The sequence below is a fragment of the Schistocerca serialis genome, chromosome 2, assembly GCF_023864345.2.
Source record: "Schistocerca serialis cubense isolate TAMUIC-IGC-003099 chromosome 2, iqSchSeri2.2, whole genome shotgun sequence".
Classification (NCBI taxonomy): Eukaryota; Metazoa; Arthropoda; class Insecta; order Orthoptera; family Acrididae; genus Schistocerca; species Schistocerca serialis.
This window is the reverse complement of record NC_064639.1, coordinates 1,043,661,230-1,043,683,029: the sequence shown is the minus strand read 5'-3', so window position 1 is coordinate 1,043,683,029 and position 21,800 is coordinate 1,043,661,230. Positions and strand designations below refer to the sequence as shown.

At 40.1% G+C, this 21,800-nt stretch overlaps 1 protein-coding gene across 3 annotated transcripts in view; it reads right to left on the bottom strand.

Annotated features, from left to right (window-relative positions):
- The window catches only part of LOC126458470 (regulatory-associated protein of mTOR), a 336,732-nt gene that overhangs the window by 136,658 nt on the left and 178,274 nt on the right, over positions 1-21,800 (bottom strand). For all 3 annotated transcript variants that reach the window (XM_050095547.1, XM_050095548.1, XM_050095549.1), the window contains exons 12-13: positions 11,408-11,665; positions 3,917-4,060 (exon numbers count right to left, since the gene is read on the bottom strand). In XM_050095547.1, the coding sequence (XP_049951504.1) occupies positions 3,917-4,060; positions 11,408-11,665 (402 nt within the window). The remainder of the gene's footprint in view (positions 1-3,916; positions 4,061-11,407; positions 11,666-21,800) is intronic.

The window sequence follows — 21,800 nt, the reverse complement described above, 5'->3', positions numbered from 1 at the left end:
CATTTGGGATCACCAGTAGTTTCTGGAGTCTTTGAATCAGGACGTCTCTGGCACGGCCAATTACTTGGATGACATCTTAGTTGCAGGGATCTCGGCCCCAGACCTATCGCGGAATCTTTGGCAACTGTGGTGCAACAGGAACAAATGTCAATTTTTTGCCTCATCATCGCCTGCTTTAAAAGAATGTTCCCCGCACCTGGTTGCCAGAATGTTATTGGGCTTTCCAGCGTCTCAAATCTGCTCTTCACGCTCCACATTCCTTGTCCCATATGACTCCATCAAGCCTCTTATTTTGGCTGCTGATGCATCAGATTATGGGCTTAGGGCTGTGTTGTCTCATACCATTGACAGTGTTGAGAGCCCACAGGCTTTCACCTCAGAAACCCTATTACATGCACAGTGCAGTTATAGCCATGTCAAGAAGGAAGCCTTAGCCATCATCTTTGGATTCAAGAAGTTCCACAACTTCACCTATGGCCACCAGTTCACGATCTACACGGACCACAAGCCCTTGGTCTCCATGTTTGGTGCCACATCCACCATCCCTTCCTGGGCCGCTCGCCACCTGCAGCACTGGGGATTGTTCCTTGCAGGGTACACCTACATCTTCAGTTACCAGGCCACGGGCCTCCATGCCAACACCGATTTTGTTTCTTGACTTCCTGTGGGGGCCAATTCCAACTTCGATGTTGATCCGGTTGCGTGTTTTCATCCATATAGCGTCGTCTACTCCACCATTGCCGCACTGCCAATGAACGCCCGGCTCATCCCACAGCACATGTCTTCAGACCCGGTTCTTTGGACAATTCTGTGCCACATTCAACTTGGGTGGCCCTCCGATCATCGTCAGGTCTCAGACCCTGAGGTTTGGGCTTACTGGCCTCGCCGCAATGACTTTTCCGTCTGTGATGGGGTTCTTCTTCTCTTAGGGGACGCTCATCATTGGCGTGTTGTCATACCATCCTCACTCCATCAGCGGGTCCTCGTGCTCCAACATTTTGGGCACTGGGGGATCGTCCTGACAAAGTGCCTCACCCGGCAACATGTCTATTGGCGGGGAATGGATGGTGACATCACCCAATGGTAGGTTCCTGCTCCTCCTGTCAGCATCAGCAGTCAGCAATGCCACGATGCCTGCTTCTGTGGCCTCCGACTGCCGCCCCATGGTCCTGGCTCCACCTGAATTTTGCGAGTCCATTCCTAGGATCCTACTGGCTGATTTTGATGGATGCCAGCAGTGGTTTTCTGTACATCACATGCATGCCCTCGACAACTACCTCTCACATTATTCAAGACCTCTCTCATATTTTCACCATCAAGGGTCTGCAGGAAGTGATTGTGATGACCACCAGCCTGCAGTTCACATCGGCATAGTTTACTTCCTTTTGTGCTACATCGGGCATCCAGCTGCTCCAAATGACACCATTCTGTCCTGCATCCAATGGGTTGGCTGAAAGATTTGTCTGCACATTTAAATTGCAGGTGTCCAAGCTGTGTCAGCATCACTCCCAGGCAGCTGCCCTCGACCTCTTCCTGTCTACTTATCGTTCCTCTGGTCTCAAGGGGTCCTCTCTGGTGGAGAAACTGCACAGCCACCCTCATCAGACACCCTTGTCACTCCTGTTTCCTGCTTGCCCACGTGCAGCTGCTCCAGTCTCGGTGCAGCTGCTTTTCTTTCCCCAGGATCCAGTCTGGGGCATTGGTGTTTCCCAAGAGCTGCCCACGCTGGGTTCCTGCCCAGGTCTCCACACTTCTTGGCCGCACCATGGCAACTGTCGCATTCAACGATGGTTCCCTCTGTCAGAAGCATTTCGACCAGCTATGGCACCGTTGCCGGCCACGCCCTTCGGTCTGGGGTCTTGCTGGAGGCCAGGGGCTCATCGGACTTCCCTTCGCCTTTGCCTCCGCCGCTGTCACAGCCACCACAGTTGCAGCCGCTGCCACCACAGCTGCTAACACCAGCTTTCGCAGAGTCCCTGTGGGCGGGTCCCTCGCCTATGGATGCTATGGATGTTGATGAGTGAGGCTCCCCTTGCCACCGGCACCTCCGCCACCACCCATGGTCTCGTTCCACCAGTGGAAACTGAAACTGATGTCAAGATGTGCATTCACCTCGCCCGTGGGAGGGGTGGTGGGGAGAACTGCTGCAGTCACCACAAACGCCTACTGCAGTGGCAACTCTGCTGGCAGACCAGTGGTGCGGGTTGTCGACTCCACAGCGAAGTCTGGCCGACGCAAGAGTGTTTACAAGCAAGAACCACAGTTGACAACAAACACATAGGTATGGCCAATGTCCATCAGAGGGCATCAACCAGCAGCAGAGGAAAGGGGCGCAACGATCAATGAACTATTTTTTGGTGATCATGGGTGCAAACAGTCCTGGAAATATCCTTCCGCCCAGGGCTAGAACAGCTGGTGCCCGGCCGTTCAGCAGGCGGTCTTTGACTCATCAAGTGTGGATAGGAGGAGGAGGAGATTAGTGTTTAACGTTCCGTCGACAACGAGGTCATTAGAGATGGAGCGCAAGCTTGGGGTGAGGGAAGGATGGGGAAGGAAATTGGCCGTGCCCTTTCAACAGAACCATCCCGGCATCTGCCTGAAGCGATTTAGGGAAATCACGGAAAACCTAAATCAGGATGGCCGGAGACAGGATTGAACCATCGTCCTCCCGAATGCGAGTCCAGTGTGCTAACCACTGCGCCACCTCGCTCGGTCAAGTGTGGATAGGATCGGCCAGTACAGTGGTGTGCCACCTCGACCATCCTCTCTTCCACAATGATTGTGAGACGTCGCTTCCGTCGTGTAAGGCTATCTACCAGCTGCTAACAGCTGATTTCCACATGGAACAGTTATACGGGTATAGAGTTGAAGGGAACTCTGATTATATGAATTAGTTGTTATTTGCTTGATCTGCAGAAGGGATCATTATTGTTTTTTTGGTTCTGAAGAGTGTGTTTCTGTTGGTGGTTTATTATAGTTTCCTTAGCAAAAAAAGTTGGCAAAACGAGTTGGTTCTTGCTCTGTAGATTTAGCACACAAGCTGACTATGGGTGAGCTTTCAGAAATGTGTGAGCAAGTGCAAAACATTCAACAACTTGAGTCTTCATACCTAGATCAATCAGAAGATTAAATGACAGTTGCAAACTTGAAATAAGGCCTCAGTTCAATTGAAAAATGGTCACAAATTTAACAAACAATAGATTTCAACAAAATGCACATTTTTCTTACAAAATGAGGAATAAAAAATTCATTTGTGTGCTATGAGGAAATATTGCATAAGAAGGAGGGAAAAAAAACCTGATTCATCAAACGAATTGTTAGATTTCATGAAGCCTTCTACATTACAATAACTTATGACGCAATGCATCATACTGAACTGCAATATAATTTGTTGTATTGCTGAACATTTTATTAAATAGTTTTCTTCTACATCACATTGTTTTCTTTAGTCTCTGCTCCCAGTTTAACATAATTTGTATTTATATGCAAACCTGGAACACGATTTGAGTTCAACTTACAGGGTTATCGCTCAGTCCCACATATTGCATAAGTCCAGGTTATTAATGTACAACCAAATTGCTAGGTGGAGAAAGAAGGAGAAAAATATTGGCTGCAGCCTTGTTGAAGAAATCGGCCTGGCCTTCATGTAGCAGCTGCTACTTATTGTTTTGATTTATTGTAGTGACATCCATGTGATTGCGTGTAGGTGCAGGGAGCATCCTCCACGAGAGGATTTGAGAATGGGAAGTAATGTGCACAGTAACACCTTTCTCAGTTCTTCTATACACTTTTGGCAGTAGATTAAAAAATAATATAGGACATTTAGTTTCTTTTAATTGAGTGTAGATGTTAAATCTAAATACATAAATTGCTGAAATTCAATTACTGCATGGAAAAACTGAATTATTCTGCATACCTTGCGAACAAGAGGACTCATATCATATGATACAGTATTAAGTAGTGTCATGGCAATGGTGTGATCGATATTGTTGGCATGCTCACTTCTTTCGGTGACAGAGTTGATGAAAGTTCCCAATGCATACACAGCTGCTGCTCTAACCTGAAAGTTCGGAAAAAAAATTATACAATTATATTAGCAAGGGAGAAAAACAGTAATTTCAATGAGTAGAAGATGACATTTTAAGAAAATATGTTACTAATTCTATCATGAAGGGAGCTAGAAGTAATGAACAAACATATCGAGTACTTCACTATTTTGAGCTTTTGATGTAAGCAAATCTTTGTTATGTCTGTGAGACCATTACAGTTGATTAGCCTTTTTTTCTGGAAGAAAAGGATGATTGGCAAAATATGACTTCTGTTATAACAGAATACATGCAAAACTCTGAGGATTGGAAAAGAATCACAGTATATTGGTTTAATTGGATCAAAAAGTGAAGCAGCAACAAAGGAATAAGGAAGAGAGTATTGTCTAACACTAAGAAGAAGTCCATAAAAGGGTGAGGCAGAACAGAAATAGACACAAAAACAAGAGAAATGATGGTAAATATCATAAAACGTATGGAAGATGTAATGGAGTCTAACTGTAAAAAAGTTAAACCATTAACAAACAACCGAAGGAATAAGAGTAATCAATCATCATATACAAGAGGCAGTTAAAAAGTTTACCCTTGAAAAAACAAAATTGCATAATTAATTTTTTTTATTTGCAGATACATGTCTGGCGCCCTAGTATACACTGAAAGTTTCATAACGTGGGTCATTATGCGGAAACTCATTTCATGCATTTGAAGGAGAAGAAGACTGTGACAGTTGAAACACCCCCATTATGTCCTTTATTGGGTTTTGCGTGATTACCAAAGCCACCAAACAGTTAATTATTATAATTATATGACCGTGTGCTTAATGGATGTAAGGCTATCAGCTTTCCTGCTGTGGCTTCGGTGGTATTTCTACCAAGTGCAGCTGTCCTGAGACGGAATAGTTAATGACTGAAAGTTGTCTATTATTAAAGACCATACAGGTTGCGATGTACAAACTGTATTGTATTTTCTATGGACACACAAATTCTGAGGCAGTTGCTACCTTTGCCTCACACGTCTAATTATGGTTATATCTTTTATTGGTTGCTGATTTTAAGTACTTCATCACACGCAATGATGATGGTTAACATTCACAACAATACTCACTGCAATCCATGGTTGTTGCTGGCTGACACGGTTGAGCGAAACACGTTATTCGGCCCTTGTCACTTTTGGTTTCATATCTCTCACGAATTGGTATTGATGAGGGCTCACCCCACGACGATCAGGGGGACACGCTCATTTGTCATACTCCGGTGAATTTACCGTTTACTACTCACTCGACCACCATTCTTGCCTGTCTCTCCAGTACCACTGCTCACTCGACACTCATCTCATTGCCTCCTGCAGTGCTCGACAATCGACTCCTGTCTGCTATCGACCTGCATGTTGGATACTAATATCTATGTTTTTGGGGTCACAGATCCGTTACACAGTCCATGCTGAGTTGGCGGAAGTGCATGGCAAGCACGCACCTTCATACGACACAGTTCTAACGTGGTGCAGCTGCTTCCAGTGAAGTGTGAATGATAAAGAATAGAGGAGCAGACCATCTCACTGTGAAGAACCAGGAATCACAAGAGACGTGGAGGCCCTAGTGCTCGAAGACCAATGTATCACAATCAGGCAAAACAGTGGATAAAATTAAAATCAGTCATGGATCAGATTTCCACATCCTGCATGACATTTTGAATATTTAAAAGGTTGCTCATTTTTCACCACAAGTACTAACATCCATTAAAAAGCCCTCCAAACAAAGGCAGCAGAAAAATGTTGTGGCTGTGTCAGACAAATCTAGGTGACTTCTTTAGCTGTTTAATCACTTTGGATGTGTGCTGGGCATATAACAATGATACCAGGACAAGGGGGCATAGCAAGCAGAGGGAACAGGAAGAGTCACCACTGCCAATAAACGAGATGCTCAGTGTGTTTGAGACTGATATGGTGTAGTGCTAAAAGATTAGACTCAAAAGAGGCAAACCATCAGGTGAGCCTACTACCAAAATTCCCAGATGAGGCTTGAGAAGTTGTCAAGACAAAGTATCACGGGACAGTATCCGTGGCGGAGTTTTTGTTTCATGACAATGTTACAGCTCATTCTGTGAGGAACACAGTCATGTATGCTGCTATGTTTTTGAGGATGTTTTTAACATACGTTCGAAATCTGTCAGCTGGCCTTGATTTTAACTTTTCTTGTGTCACTTTTGGTGATGAAGTCTTGAGGCCAACACTACGCCTATGTCAGATTTTGTTATAATGCTGTTTTCTGCTTGCAGTTTTTTCTTTACAGTTTTAAGTTTTGTTCGTCACAATTATATTTGAATTTATCTTTTTCAATCTGTGTTGGTTTGTTTTAATTTCTTCTTTTATTAATTCCTTAGTTAGCTCTGCATGTACATTACTGCTGTCATGTTTTCTTCTGCAGTGAGAATATATTCAAATTCTATAATGAGATCTTCTATTTGTTGTTCATTTGCTGGTGAGTCAACATTGTGTCTTAAATCTTTTTTAAGAGAAGTTGTTCATTTCCATTTAGTACTGTATCTGTAAGACTGACTGCCTTTGGATATGAATGGTGTGTGAATGTGTTTGTTGTTATGAAGTTTTGTGTGGTGCAATTTGAGATTTACATGTTTCTTATTATGCTTTAGCTACATTTTGTTTGTTGTATTGCATATCCAGCATTTGACTTTTTCCATGATGGACATGAAAATAGCAGGATTATTTCATTTTTGTGCTATATGAAGTATCACCTTCAGATGGCACGAAAATTAATTTGATGTAGAAAGTATGCACAGCGTTATCCCTGTTAATGGAATGAGAAAACTAATTGAAGGAAACCTGAAGATACAAAACCAGCTACCTCACAAACACACACACAAATAATAAAACTGCCACAGTTAATACTACAACAAAATTATTTTGAATTCAATCACAAATACTAAATACAAGAAGAAGGTTTGCCGAAGGGGTTCACCTATTTCAGGAACACTAGCCAACATTTTCTTGAATCATATACAAAAATGACTACTTGAAGACATAATAACAAAGAAAAGTTGCATCATTATTTACTGGTGCAGGTACATGAATAACATAATATGCGTGACAGACGAACCCCAAAATAAGATACAATAACTACAGAAAGACAAATATGATGCAGATGGACATGAAGTTTACAACATAAGAAAAGCAAGAAAACAAACTCAACATTCTAAACATAACCATAAGAAAAAACAACCACAACCACACATTAGACATAAACAGAAAACTCACAAGTGACACTATCTTAAATCTACCTCGAACCACCTGCAATATCAGAAATTGGCCACAGTAAAAAACATGTTAAACAGACTGAACAGAGCCCCCAAAGCAATTCTGATTACCAAAAGGAAGTGGCCATTACGCAACAAATAGCTTTAAAAAAATGGACACAGTAAACACTGGTAGAAAACTAAACAGAAAAATAATACGCAAATAATGAAAAAACTAATCAAATGACATCAACACATACAACTTGCATACCAACAAAAAATGGCATACAATGGCCTACCACACCAAATTCACACATAAAATAGGTAACATAATCAAAAAGAAGCATAACCATTGCTTACAAAACAAAAAACTCAATACAAAAACACATACCAAAACTGAAATCGAAACCAGACAGATATCAGCAATCTGGTGTCTATCAGCTCTGTTGTGGTGACTGTGAAAAAATATACATTGAGATGACTGGTAGGATATTTGCCACAAGATATAAAGAACACATCAGAGCACTGAAATATGGTATAAACCATTCAACAGCATTAGAAGACCATCTAAACAGGAATATCACAGAATGGACACTATTGATGAAGATATGATCATTATAAGAATCAGTAAAGACAGAAACCTCCTATCTTTCCACAAAAATTTCTATATACACAAAGCATTAACACAAAATAAACAGTTGCACAATGACCAAATAAAGATTGGAAATCAGAAACTACATAAAATAACTGAAGAAATCACAGGAAAAAGAAAAGGGCCTTTTCCATCCTTCAACTCTCCCCCCCCCCCCCCCCCCTTACCCCACTCCCCAATTCACTTTCCAGCATACCACTATACACTTATGTCCACTCATCTTTGCTTCTTCCTCCCCCACCAACTCCTTCACTACTCTTATACAGTAACTAAATATACAGTAACATAACTAAACAGAACAACACACATACAATGAACTACAGAGAAAGAAAGAAAAATATACAGATAAAAAAAAATTAGTGGCAATGCTGGCAACACTACAAACACAAAACATACTTAGGAGTATACAAGTAAACAGTGAACAATGGCGTATGAAATTGTGCTTTGTTAAATGCAAAAAAATGCATAGGTTTTGCAAAGCAGTGTAAAATTAGACCACTGTTATCGGTACCTAATGAATAAAGAAACAAAAGACAAGCTATCAGATGACATTTCCTGATTTACACAAAAAATGAAGCAAAAATTACTGTAAGTGAAAAATCAAAAATTTGTTAATGAACTGTTTTTCGATCTAGAAAACACATCATATTGTACATATATTTAATTAAAGACTACTAATGATGCTTTATTTAACTAAAGCAAAATGCATCTGGTGAGAAAAACATGCATTTTATTGCAGTTGTAACAATGGAACAAAAAATATCCTCACGAAGTGTAAAGCACCTACAGACAATATGGCCGCACAAGTGAAGAATTGCATGGTCTCAGCTTGATTTTCTCAAGGTGATACTCAATACTTGTGCCTGTGTGTGTGTGTGTGTGTGTGTGTGTGTGTGTGATATATACAGGGTGGTCCCTTGATCGGGACCGGGCCAAATATCTCACGAAATAAGTGTCAAACGAAAAAACTACAAAGAATGAAACTTGTCTAGCTTGAAGGGAGAAACCAGATGGCGCTATGTTTGGCCCACTAGAGGGCACTGCCATGGGTCAAACGGATATCAACTGCGTTTTTTTAAATAGGAACCACCATTTTTTATTACATATTCGTGTAGTATGTAAAGAAATATGAATATTTTTGTTGGATCACTTTTTTCGCTTTGTGATAGATGGCGCTGTAATAGTCACAAACATATGGTTCACAATTTTAGACGAACAGTTGATAACAGGTCGGTTTTTTAAATTAAAATACAGAATGCAGATACGTTTGAACATTTTATTTCGGTTGTTTCAATGTGATACACGTACCTCTGTGAACTTATCATTTCTGAGAACACATGCTGTTACAGTGTGATACCTGTAAATACCACATTAATGCAATAAATGCTCAAAATGATGTCCGTCAATCTCAATGCATTCGGCAGTACGTGTAACGACACTCCTCTCAACAGCAATTAGTTCACCTTCCATAATGTTCGCACATGCATTGACAATGCGCTGATGCATGTTGTCAGGTCTTGTCGGTGGATCATGACAGCAAATATCCTTCAACTTTCCCCACAGAAAGAAATCCGGGGACGTCAGATCCGGTGAATGTGCGGGCCATGGTATGGTGCTTCGACGACCAATCCACCTGTCATGAAATATGCTATTCAATACCGCTTCAACTGCACGTGAGCTATGTGCCAGACATCCATCATGTTGAAAGTGCATCACCATTCTGTCATGCAGTGAAACATCTTGTAGTAACATCGGCAGAACATTACGTAGGAAATCAGCATACATTGCACCATTTAGATTGCCATCGAGAAAATAGAGGCCAATTATCCTTCCTCCCATAATGCCACACCATACTTTAACCCGCCAAGGTCGCTGATGTTCCACTTGTTACAGCCATCGTGGATTTTCCATTGCCCAATAGTGCATATTATGTCGGTTTACGTTATTGCTGTTGGTGAATGATGCTTCGTCGCTAAATAGAAGGCATGCAAAAAAATCTGTCATCGTTCCGTAATTTCTCTTGTGCCCAGTGGCAGAACTGTACACGAGGTTCAAAGCCATCGCCATGCAATTCCTGGTGCATAGAAATATGGTACTGGTGCAATTGAAGTTGATGTAGCATTCTCAACACTGACGTTTTTGAGATTCCCGATTTTCGCGCAATTTGTCTGCTACTGATGTGCAGATTAGCTGCTACAGCAGCTAAAACACCTACTTGGGTATCATAATTTGTTGCAAGTCATGGTTGAATGTTTCACATGTGGCTGAACACTTCCTGTTTCCTTAAATAATGTAACTATCCGGCGAATGGTCCGGACACTTGAATGATGTCGTCCAGGATGCCAAGCAGCATACATAGCACATGCCCGCTGGGCATTTTGATCACAATAGCCATACATCAACACGATATCGACCTATTCCGCAATTGGTAAACGGTCCATTTTAACACGGGTAATGTATCACGAAGCAAATACCGTCCGCGCTGGCGGAACGTTACGCGAAACCATGTACTTAAACATTTGTGACTATTACAGCACCACCTATCACAAAGTGAAAAAAGAGGTGCAACTAAAACATTCATATTTCTTTAAGTACTACACGAATATGTAATAAAAAATGGGGGTTCCTATTTCAAAAAATGCAGTTGATATCCGTCTGACCTATGGCAGCGCCATCTAGCGGGCCAACCATAGTGCCATCTGGTTTCCCCCTTCAAGCTAGACGAGTTTCATTCTTTGTAGTTTTTTCGTTTGATGCTTATTTTGTGAGATAGTTGGCCCGGTCACTATCAATGGACCACCCTGTGTGTGTGTGTGTGTGTGTGTGTGTGTGTGTGTGTGTGTGTGTCTGTGTAGAGAGAGAGAGAGAGAGAGAGAGAGAGAGAGAGAGAGAGAGAGAGAGAATCTTTTTATCCACTTTGTCATCATCTTTTATGTTCTTTGCATTCTACCTCCACCAGTTACTTAGGTAAATATACTAAGCCTGTACTTGCCTATCATTATTTGGTTTGACGTTTCACTATTACATGGCTTGATATAATTACTGAATACTGTTGTACTGGGAATCAATATAATTTTGAATGGACAAAACTAGATAAATCTTTTTCTGTACCTACTGACAAACTGTGAAAAGATACAGGCCAAAAACAATCAACAAACAAAACAAATTATACGGTAGTGCTTCTATTTGGTTTTAAGCTGGCGTAATTAAAATTCAGTCATCTCATCAGAATATTTATGCAAATTTTAGTTTGAAGAAATTTATATTCTTACAAGAGGGAATAAATATCAGTAGTCTGTCTCTGATATTAGTTTACTGTCAAAGTAATCTATCTACAGAACTGAGGAAATGTGTATAAGCGGTTTAAAAATGTGGTTTTGATCATTCATCAAGCATAAAACTTCAAACTTCAATAAATAGTTAGAATGCAATGTATTTCACTGCTCCTTTTAGCTTGTTACCTCAGGTACAGGATCCTGCAGAAGTGTGTTCAGTTTTTCAGGAGCAATGTCACGCACTCCACACCATCTTGCTTTCTCATATTTGTGCCACAGGCGTCCCAAACAGATTGCAAGCCACTGTCGTAGCAAGGCACTGGCATCTCCAAGCTGCTCCAGGCATATGGACACCAGACTGCCCTGAAGAGCAGCCTCCTGGCCAGGGGGGTAGTCTTTCACCATGCTTGCAAGAACAAATGCAGCAAGAGTGCGATCTTCACCCTGAGAAAAAGAGCATGCCTACAGTAAAATATCAGCACACTTAGTAGTTATAATGTGGACTAAACCTGTTTCATATGAGAATCATTCTGAAAGTTTCAAAATGTGATGCAAATTCCCATTTTTCCAAAATTTTAACTTCAGTTCTTTTCATGATACTCTGCTTCAAGTTGTATGAATAAATGCATGTTTACAAAAAAATTAGAGAAACCTCCATAACATGATTCCTTAAAAAAAAAAAAAAAAAAAAAGAAAGAAAGAAAAAAAAACCTCAGCATAATAACGATACACTGAGTTGCAGACAGGCACACTCAGAAGACTGTTACAATTTAGCTTCCAGCCAAAGCCAGTCCAATCTGCTGGAGATGGCAGTCTTGAGTGCATAAGGCATGCTTGCTTGTGTGAAAGACTGTGTGTGTGTGTGTGTGTGTGTGTGTGTGTGTGTGTGTGTGTGTGTTTGTTTGTTTGTTTTTTGTTTTCTAAAGCAGGCTTTGACTGAAAGCTAAATTGTAACGGTTTTTTCACTGTACCTGTCTACAACTCACTGTTTCATCTTTATGGTGAGTAGCCTTTATTATATTGCTCAGTCTTCAAAAAGATTGTTTAAGAACATTGCACACACCGACCATCATTTCCATGGAATCCAAATTATGTACATGGATGATTTCTTTCAAACTGTTCTTTCCTATTGAGAATGAAGGGGAAAAAAGAGGAAGAAAAACATGACACATCATATCATGGTCTTGAAGCATATGAGATTATTTCTGTGGGGACAATGGGAGACAAATATCTCTCATGATTTTATAGTTTTCTCACATGAATTTCCAAGGTTGAATCAATTCTTTGATTCCCAATGGCTGTCAGTACAGATATTATTGAAATGGAGGAAAAAAAACTTTCTCATAATGGTATATTATACTCATTGATTAGTTTCATAGTCTTATTCATCACTACAAAATGGTCATTTTATTATCCCATTGGCTGATTTGTGAATTGACGAGGGAGCCGATACATCTGTAGAGTTTTATTTATATATTTTTTATATGTATGTTGATTGTGGGTTTGCTCCAGTGCAGTTCCAGAACAGCTGGAGGAATTTTAACCAGACTGTTCGAGCATGGATCCAGAGCACCTGGAGAAAATTTAACCAGACTTCATACACATACTATTTACTATCACGAAAAAAATACTGTGGGTGTGGGGAACCCTAGCGCAAATAGAAGCAGAGGGTGAGTGTGGCAGTAGGTGATACGTAAAAGCAAGCATAAACCTACACTGCTTGCATAACAAAATAGTTTACATTACTTTTTATCTTCAGTTTCTTTTTTGCTTACTATCTAAACAAGTAGTCTGTAGTCTTCTTCTTCTTCATTTGTATGTTCACTGCCATTTCTTTCTTCCAAGCGCTCCTTCTGTATGAAGTCATCTTCTGAACCATCCATAGCATTGAATATGCACCACTTTTAAAATCCTTTCATTAAGAATTCGGTTGAGATTCTACCCTGGCAGTAAGGATCCACTGGTCCAGCATAGATATTGAGGGTTTTTTCAACTTTATCCCTGGAGTGAGAGCATGATCTCCTTAAAGAAGCTACTCACTGTAAAGCTACAGCAGGAGAACCATACAAGGTCTATTCATAACAACATCCATTACTGGAAGTAGTGAACAAAAACGCACTAAGCTTCCATATTTAAGACCTGCTGTAACATGCATGGGGCACACAGCTGGCATTAGACATGGGCTGCTTGAGCATATGCACTTCTGTTCACTATCCATGATGAAAGCTAACCTCATCAGTATCAAATTGGCTGCCTTCACTCATTCTTAAGACCTTAATCCAATATGCCCATACCATATCAGATGTTGATAACCTGCAAATGGAACTCGAACATCTGCAAACTTTTTTCCCTAATAATGGATATTCATCTTAGCAATTATAGAGAGCACTACAAACAAACAAACAGCAAAACAAGGAAGAAAATGAGGCCTTTAGAATGGTTGCTTATCTATCATATATTTGGAATGTCTCAGTGAAAATATGCAGAATATTAAGAAGACAAAGTGAAAGTTATCTTTCATTTGCCTTCCACAATGTTGGCATTTTTTAGATCTGTCAAAGATGACTTAGAGCTGCATAAAGTAGGCAATTGCAGGATTACTTGTGAATCAGGAAAATCTTACATACAGCAAACGATGTGCACTGTGCAGGACCACACTAGAATATCAGCTGCATACTTACCTCCTACGAGGTAGTAAGTCCGCTATTGCTGAACACTTTATTTCTAGTGGGCATTTGATCAAATACAATGAAGGAAAAAGAAAAAAAGATTGTGGCCCATATGTCAAACTTCTGGATCTCCATCATCACTGAATCAGTGGAAATATGACTGTCCGAGTACCTTACCAATCGAAATGGTGGCTTCCTGTTAAATTCTGTATGGAAGTCTGTCATAAAAAAACTATGTGCTCAGCGTAGCCGGGATCGTTCTACAATTTTACTACGGAAGACAATCGATCTGATGTTGATAAAGCAAGCTTTTGCCAAGGTGCAGTTTTAAAAACAAGAGCTCAATGCGTTTTTGTCACTATTCATCTGAAGATGGCCAGCAGTTCTGCACCGAAATGACGTGACAGGAAGTTGCAGACATCCAGCTGTTTGCCTGATTTTATGGAATAACCTTCAATATATCTAGTGATGGGTCATTTGTCATTCGTCCAATTTCTTGCCCGCTAAAGGCAAGCCCTGCAAGCAGTTTTTCCTTTAGTATGGTTTTCCCACAAAGAATGGGAGCAGCTCCCTTCCCTCTGATGACACCCTCAGAATTACTGTTGTTATGGGCTTTTCACTGCCAGAAATTCTTGTTGATAGTTATACTGTATTTGATGGCATACCAAAATGAACAGGTACCTCACTGGCATTGTTCATAAAGCTTAGTAAACAGTCATACCATTATCTTTGACTGATTATATGACACTGCTGCATAAACACTTAGTTCTTTGCAAAACTTCTTGGGAAGTCACTGACCTAGTGTGGTTCTGTGTCATAATGTAACCTTCGCCCTCTTCATCAACGTCACACACCATCCAGTACTTGCTCTGAATTCCGTGACACAAGGCACTGGAAAATTCCTCTTTAATGCCTTTGTTCAGATAATTTCTCATGAATCCAGAAGCCTTCATTGCTGTACTGTCACACATTCTGAGCAACTAGCTGCTCCAAATAATAAAACCTTCCATGATTTGATCCCCTGGAAGTTCAGTTTCAAATACAACTGGATTCAGGTGAATTGCAGTTTACACATGGCAGATGTTCACTTTTAGCCAAAGCACTTTGTGTACATTTCCATGGTTGGCAGTATGATAAAATTTGCTACCCAGTCACCACTTATCTTCTCAAAATACAACTTAAGAAAGCTAAAATACTTAACTCCATTTTCAAGTGTTCCTTTATAAAGGAAAACTGAGGAGAACTGCCCCAATTTAATCCTGAAATAAGTATTAATGTCCGTAGTGTTAAAAAACAGCTGAAATAATTAAAACTGAATAAAATTCCAGGGCCGAGCTGAACCCCTATCAGATTCTATACTGAATTTACAGCCCAGTTAGCCCCTCTTCTAACTACAGTGTATTGTAGATTCCTTGAACAAAAAACTGTGCCCAGTTCTTGGAAAAAAAGAACATGGTCGTAGAAGTGATCTGCAAAACTATCGTCCAATATCCTTGACATCGATTTGTTGACGTGTCTTGGAACATATTCCAAGTTCAAACATGATGAGGTATCTTGAACAGAATGACCTTCTCAATGCCAACTAGCATGGCTTCCAAAAGTATCAATCATATGAAATGCAGTGCACACTTTCCTCACATGACATACTGAAAGCTTTGGATCGAGGCAGTCATGTAGATGCAGTATTTCTTGATTTCCGAAAAGCATTTGACTCAGTACCACATCTGTACTTACTGTCAAAAGTATGATCATTTGGGGTATTGAGTGAAGTTTGTGACTGGATTGAGGGCTTTTTGGTAGGGAGGATGCAGCATGTTATCTTGGATGGAGAGTTAGCATCAGATGTAGAAGAAACTTCAGGTGAGCCCCAGGGAAGTGTGCTGGACCCTTGCTGATCCTGTTGCATATTAATGACCTTGCAGACAATATTAATAATAACCTCAGGCTATTTGTAGGTGTTGCAGTTAACTATGATGAAGTGTCATCTGAAAGAAGCTGCATAAATATTAAGTCAGACCTTGATAAGATTTCAAAATGGTGCAAAGATTGGCAACTTGCTTTAAATGTTCAGAAATGTAAAATTTTTGACTTCACAAAACCAAATAGATGTAGTATCCTATGACTATAATATCGATGAGTCGTCGTTTGTATCAGCCAACTCATACAAATACCTGGGTGTAAAACTTTGTACGAGTATGAAATGGAACAATCATACAGGCTCAGTTGTGGGTAAAGCAGGTGAGACACTTCCATTTACTGGCAGAATACAACACTGGGGAAGTGCATGAGTCTGCAAAGGAGACTGCTTACAAATCGCTTGCGCGATCGGTTCTAGAGTATTGCTCAAGTGTTTGGGACCCGTAACAGGGTATACTGAATGTTGTAGTGCCTCGAGAATTTTGACGCAAATTCTAGAGACCCTCAGCTTTCCACCGTCTCGAACACCCGATATTTTATGTACGAGCATGAGAGACGGGAGAGTGTCTACATCGTGCCGGTTTTCTGTATGTGCAGGGTGGACGTGTGTCAAGAGAATGCTACAAGCTGGTCAATTGATTGACGCAGGCAAGTGGCTGCCACACTCGTCACAGAAGTTACATGCCCAGCACAAGGAGCAAGTGCACCTTTCTCCATTACGGTGCTATGTCAGTCATTATTGTGATCAGTTGAACTATGTAAAAGAAAAGAAAAGACACTTTTTACTTACTTACTGACTCTCTAGAATTGCGGATGGTGGACTTGCGAGAGCCTGGAGAGGTTTTTGGAACTGTATTTATTGTAAAAGTATGTAATAGTCTCTGACGGACCATGAGTCATTGGGCTTACGAAATGTGATTCATTTGTGTGAAAACTGTTACGTGGTGTTCTGTTTGTGGAAGTGAAATATAGTAGGATTGATTTGAAAGTATCTTGAGTGTAAGCAATCATTTTAAGAGTAGAGAAAATTCCTGCAAACAGCATCATATCTTCGGAGAAGGAGTTGGGCAGATAGACGCAGCTGACTATAATGAAAAGAAGATTGGCAAAGCACCTCCAAGTAATTCCAATGATGAAGGGGATGTGTGAGTCTTGCACACCAGCACCACATTGCTTCCTCTAGCCGCCGGAAACAGCCAGAATGTATACAGAAGGGCAGCATGAAAGGTCACAGGTTTTTTTGATCCACGTGAGTGTGACACAGGAACTGAACTGCAAGACTCTTGAAAATAGACACAAACTATCCAAAGAAAGTCTATTAATGAAGTTTAAAGAACCAGCTTTAAATGAAAACTCTTGGAATATACTACTACCCCTATGTATCACTCACATAGGGATCATGGGAATAAGGTCAGAATAATTACCACACGCACAGAGGCATTCAAACAATCACTCTTTCCATGCTTGATACATGAATATGAATGGAAAGAAACCCTTATAACTGGTACAATGGGACATACTCTCTGCCATGCACCTCACAGTTGATTGCAGAGTGTAGATGTAGATGCAGAATGCTTTGTCAAGTTGGTGACACTGTCCCCACCATAGCCTCCTCCTTACCCACACCCAGTCGCCACTCCCATCATGCACTGCTGCTGCTGCTGCTGCTCGCAGTGGGGCTTCAGTTGCCTGAGACTGCAGTTGCGTGTATGAGGGTGTAAGTGTCAGTGTGCGTGTGTGTCACCTATTTCTGATGACTGCCTTACTGGCCAAAAGCTTTATTTAGTTGTGTCTGTCTGTACTCAGTATCCATACTGAAAGTGGGTGGTAACTGTTGTCTTGACATGAGCAAGAATGATAGCTGCAGTAGAGCAGTCTGGGAATTGAGTTGAAGCAGTGCACTAGCTGGCACTGTTCATCCATTTTGATAATGAGTTTTTAAAATGGTTGTTCACATTGAAGTTGGTTTCTGTATAAATTTTAGTGTGAACATGATCAGTAACACCATTTTTCTCAATAAATTCCGCCATTGTCTACTTCTCTAAATGATCAGCAATTTCTGCCAATTAATTACTAAATTCATGGAGAAAGGTAACAAGAATTTTTTACATTGTAACAGCCCATATACATTACATACGATAACCGTGACAGGACATTGAATCCTGCAGCAATATTCAAATCTAGTCCAATGGCCATCATCAGCATATGGGGAGTGAATTTGGTATTTTTAGTGATGCCTCGACTTTTCAAGCAATGTTTGATAAGAAAAGGAATATTAAACAGTGAACAAATTAAGTTGATACTACTTTACGTGTGTAGCATGGATATGAATAACAATGTCCGGTCAAACTGAGGACAGTGGCGTAATCAACAGAGAGGATAGTGTTGATCAGGATGGTGTTGCCATGGATCACGTGAATCAGAAACAAGTCACAGAATTCTAAGTACAAATGTAGTAACAGAAAATTCAAGTTTGGATGTAAGTGCTGAATCAAGTGAGGTCGCAACAGACAACAATTGGATTGGTGCTGCAGGAAGGGAGGATGCATTAATGCAATTCTTACAAAAGAAATTTGCAGATTTAAATAAAATATTTTATGATCAGCAGCAAAATTTAAACAAAGAGCTTGACAATTTGGAGCAAATTTTAAAAGAAAATCTTGAGAATAACAAACAACTAGATAATACTAAGTGGGATTTAAGTGCAGAGAACTCAAAATTGGTAGAGGATTTGAACAAAAAACTTTATGAACATACTCAAAAACTGGACAAAATGTTGGACTAAGAAGTAGTAGATATTCGCAATGATGTGCATGGATTGTTCACAGATTTGAAACTCAAGATTATAGGACAGAAGAAAACCGGAAATTCTGATGACATTCATGACGGTAAGCAATAAGACAAAGATAAAGAATAAGGAGTGGCTGAAGTTCATTCTCAAGTAATCTTACAGCAACAAGAAATTCATCAGTCTACTGAACTGAGTGCAGTAAGTCATGATGCCATAGCTGAAATGCGAAGATCATGTAATGAAAGTAGTGTGGAAGACAGGTTGATATACTATGGACAGTTTTAAGTTTTATATTCCTGAAATCCAAGTGACAGAGATAAGATTGGCTTTTGTGCACACAAATGTATGTTGTGCACTACACAGCGCAAATGTTCTGCACAGAAAATGTTCTACACAGTTCAAAACAGTTAATAACTGTCCAAGGATTGGCAGAACAATGTACGTAATTTATTAAGCCATGGCGAGCATGCAAAGAATCATCCTCAGAACCTCACTGCAGATAAGAAGAATATTTAAAATGGAACAGCGACTGAAAAAACAAGAAACTTGTATGCTCACTTTTTGAAGAAGGAAAAGAGACAAAAAATGACTGGAAAGGGAAGAGAAAGAAATTTTATATTTACTTTTGAATGATAATAAGTGGTGATGACGTTCAAAACCTTGACTTTTATAGGAGTTTGTAAATCTTTTTGTAGAAAAATGTGAGTATTTAAATTTACTTCATTGCATTTTTTAAAAAATAATATATATATGTGTGTGTGTGTGTGTGTGTGTGTGTGTGTGTGTGTGTGTGTGTGTGACTGTTAATCTTGCAATTTAACAGCACAAGTTTTGTTTTAGAGTGATTCTGTGATGTGTTTTCTTTCTGTGTCCTGTGTTCAGGTTCTGGCCAGTGATGCTGTGTCATCGTCATGTCAGGCTATGCAATCAAGTGAATCATGGGAGGTGAACAATGTCACGGCACATGACGTCAGCAGTTCATGAGCTTTCCAAGGAGTTGCATGCCAAGACATGCACCCTATGGCCATGGCCACTGCTGCATGCAGCAGCTAGCTGCGAAGCAGTTGTTCCTCATCTCCCCCCCCCCCCCCCCCCCCCCCGCCCCCCCGCCCCGCGCACACACACACACACACACACACACACACACACACACACACACACACACACAAAATCTGGTAGGCGTTTCCTTGTCAACACTGCCACATGCAATGGAGTGGCAATGTGAATCTTTGAATTTCACACTGAAGCTTTATGCTGCCATAAATTTCCAGGCAAAAATTATTATTATTATTATTCAATCTTATGTGGAGCAAGCTCCGAGTTACAACTATGGTTATGAACAGTAGAACCTTGAATGATCTGCAAAACAAGACAGAAAAATCTCAAGAAAGTGAAAGACAAGAAAATAAGATTTAAACCAAAATTAGACAAATGACACACAATGAAAAGGGTATTTACAGATGAGGAAAGAAAGGAAAGATCAGAATGAATGAAAAGATACTGGGCAGTTAAGAAAGAACGAAACATGCACTTACTGAAGAAAGCCAGGAAATAATTGGCTAAAGTGGTCCAATGAGGTTGTAAAAGCAAATAATTTGACATCAGAGGATGTGTGAGGGTATGATACCATCACACAGCAAGATCAGTTGATATCAGTTATTAATTTAAATGGCAGTGTTATCATTCCACCACACCATAGAGTGTGTATTATATAGTTAACTCTGGTTTAGTCAAGGTCATAGGTACGAAATAACCTGTGATTGCAGACAATGCTTTTCAGGGGACAGTAACTGTTCTCACTTCAAACAAGAATACATGTTGTAGTTGCAGCAGAGCAGTCTGTGAGTTGAGTCAAAGAAGTGCACTAGAGGACACTTTTAGGCTGGTTTGCTAATGAGTACTTAAAACGGTTATTCATGCGGCAGTAGGTTACCATGTAAATTTCACTGTCAATGCTCCTGCTAACATAAGATGGCATGTGAAATGTGGCTTAACTCTGTGTAATTAAAAGTGTTTATAATTCTTGAGTATCCATAATTGAGAACAATCGATTCCGTCTTCGTCTGCTTCCCTCAATGATCAGCAGTTGCAGTCAGTTAATTATTAAATTCAAGGAGAAAGGTAAACAAGAATTATCATAATATAACAGCCCAGAGAAGTTATAAGGTCATTACAAAATGGGAGCATCCCAAGTGGCCAATGGACACTCACAACAATGAGGGCCCATGCTGAAGCGGGTCAAACATACGGGCATACCAATGTTACAAGTTGCCATTGTGAAACAGAAAGCTTAGTAGTATACAATGATAGTAATACTACTTATGGTAATAGAATGTGTGCAAGTCAGAACCTGATAACTGAAGAAACTGTGCCTGAAGTTAGTTGTAGGAGTAATGCAGAATCAATGGGGTCATGTACGGAAATGTTTTCCCAAATGTATAATGGAGTTACAGAACTTGACAAGCAATGAGGAGATCAGAGGAAGACAAAGAATATATTGCGAAATGAGAGTGGTAATAGTTATGAGGAAGATATTAGTGATTGTAGTAGTAGTAGTAGTAGTAGTAGTAGTGAAGAGAAACACAAAAGGACACAAGAGGATGCATTGCTTTTACACAACTGTTTGTAGGAAGGAGAAGGATGGAGAAGGATCATTTTCTGAAATTGTCATGTCTTCTTTGAACCACGAAACAGATGTACATGTTGGAGAGGAGCAGCAAGGAAAAAGGGTTGTCAACCTGTAATAAAGAGGAACTAAGTGTGTGCAAATCTAAAGGAATCAGAAGAAGACATAAATCCAAAATTAAGTTGTAATGACAGGACTTAGTGATATTGAGGGGGGCTTAATAAATGACATAGATGATACTGATGATATCAGAAATGAATATCTCTTGTGAAAACTGGTATCCACAGCAAAGAAGAGAAAGCCCTTTTGGACAATTGCAGTGAAATTAGTACAGTTGTTGAGAGTGTTTTTAATTACACAAAGTAACATAATGACTTAATGGCTATGCCAGTAATGGGATTAAAAATAGTAAGCCCTATGGGTAAATTAAGTAAAGCTGTTAAACAACAAATAATTTTGGAATCTGAAATTGGGGGCATAAGTTCACGATACAACCTTTTGTGGCCCCTGGTCTGAGTGTAGATATCAGTTTGGGTACAAACTGATTAACAGAGTTTAAATCAGAGATTAAATGAG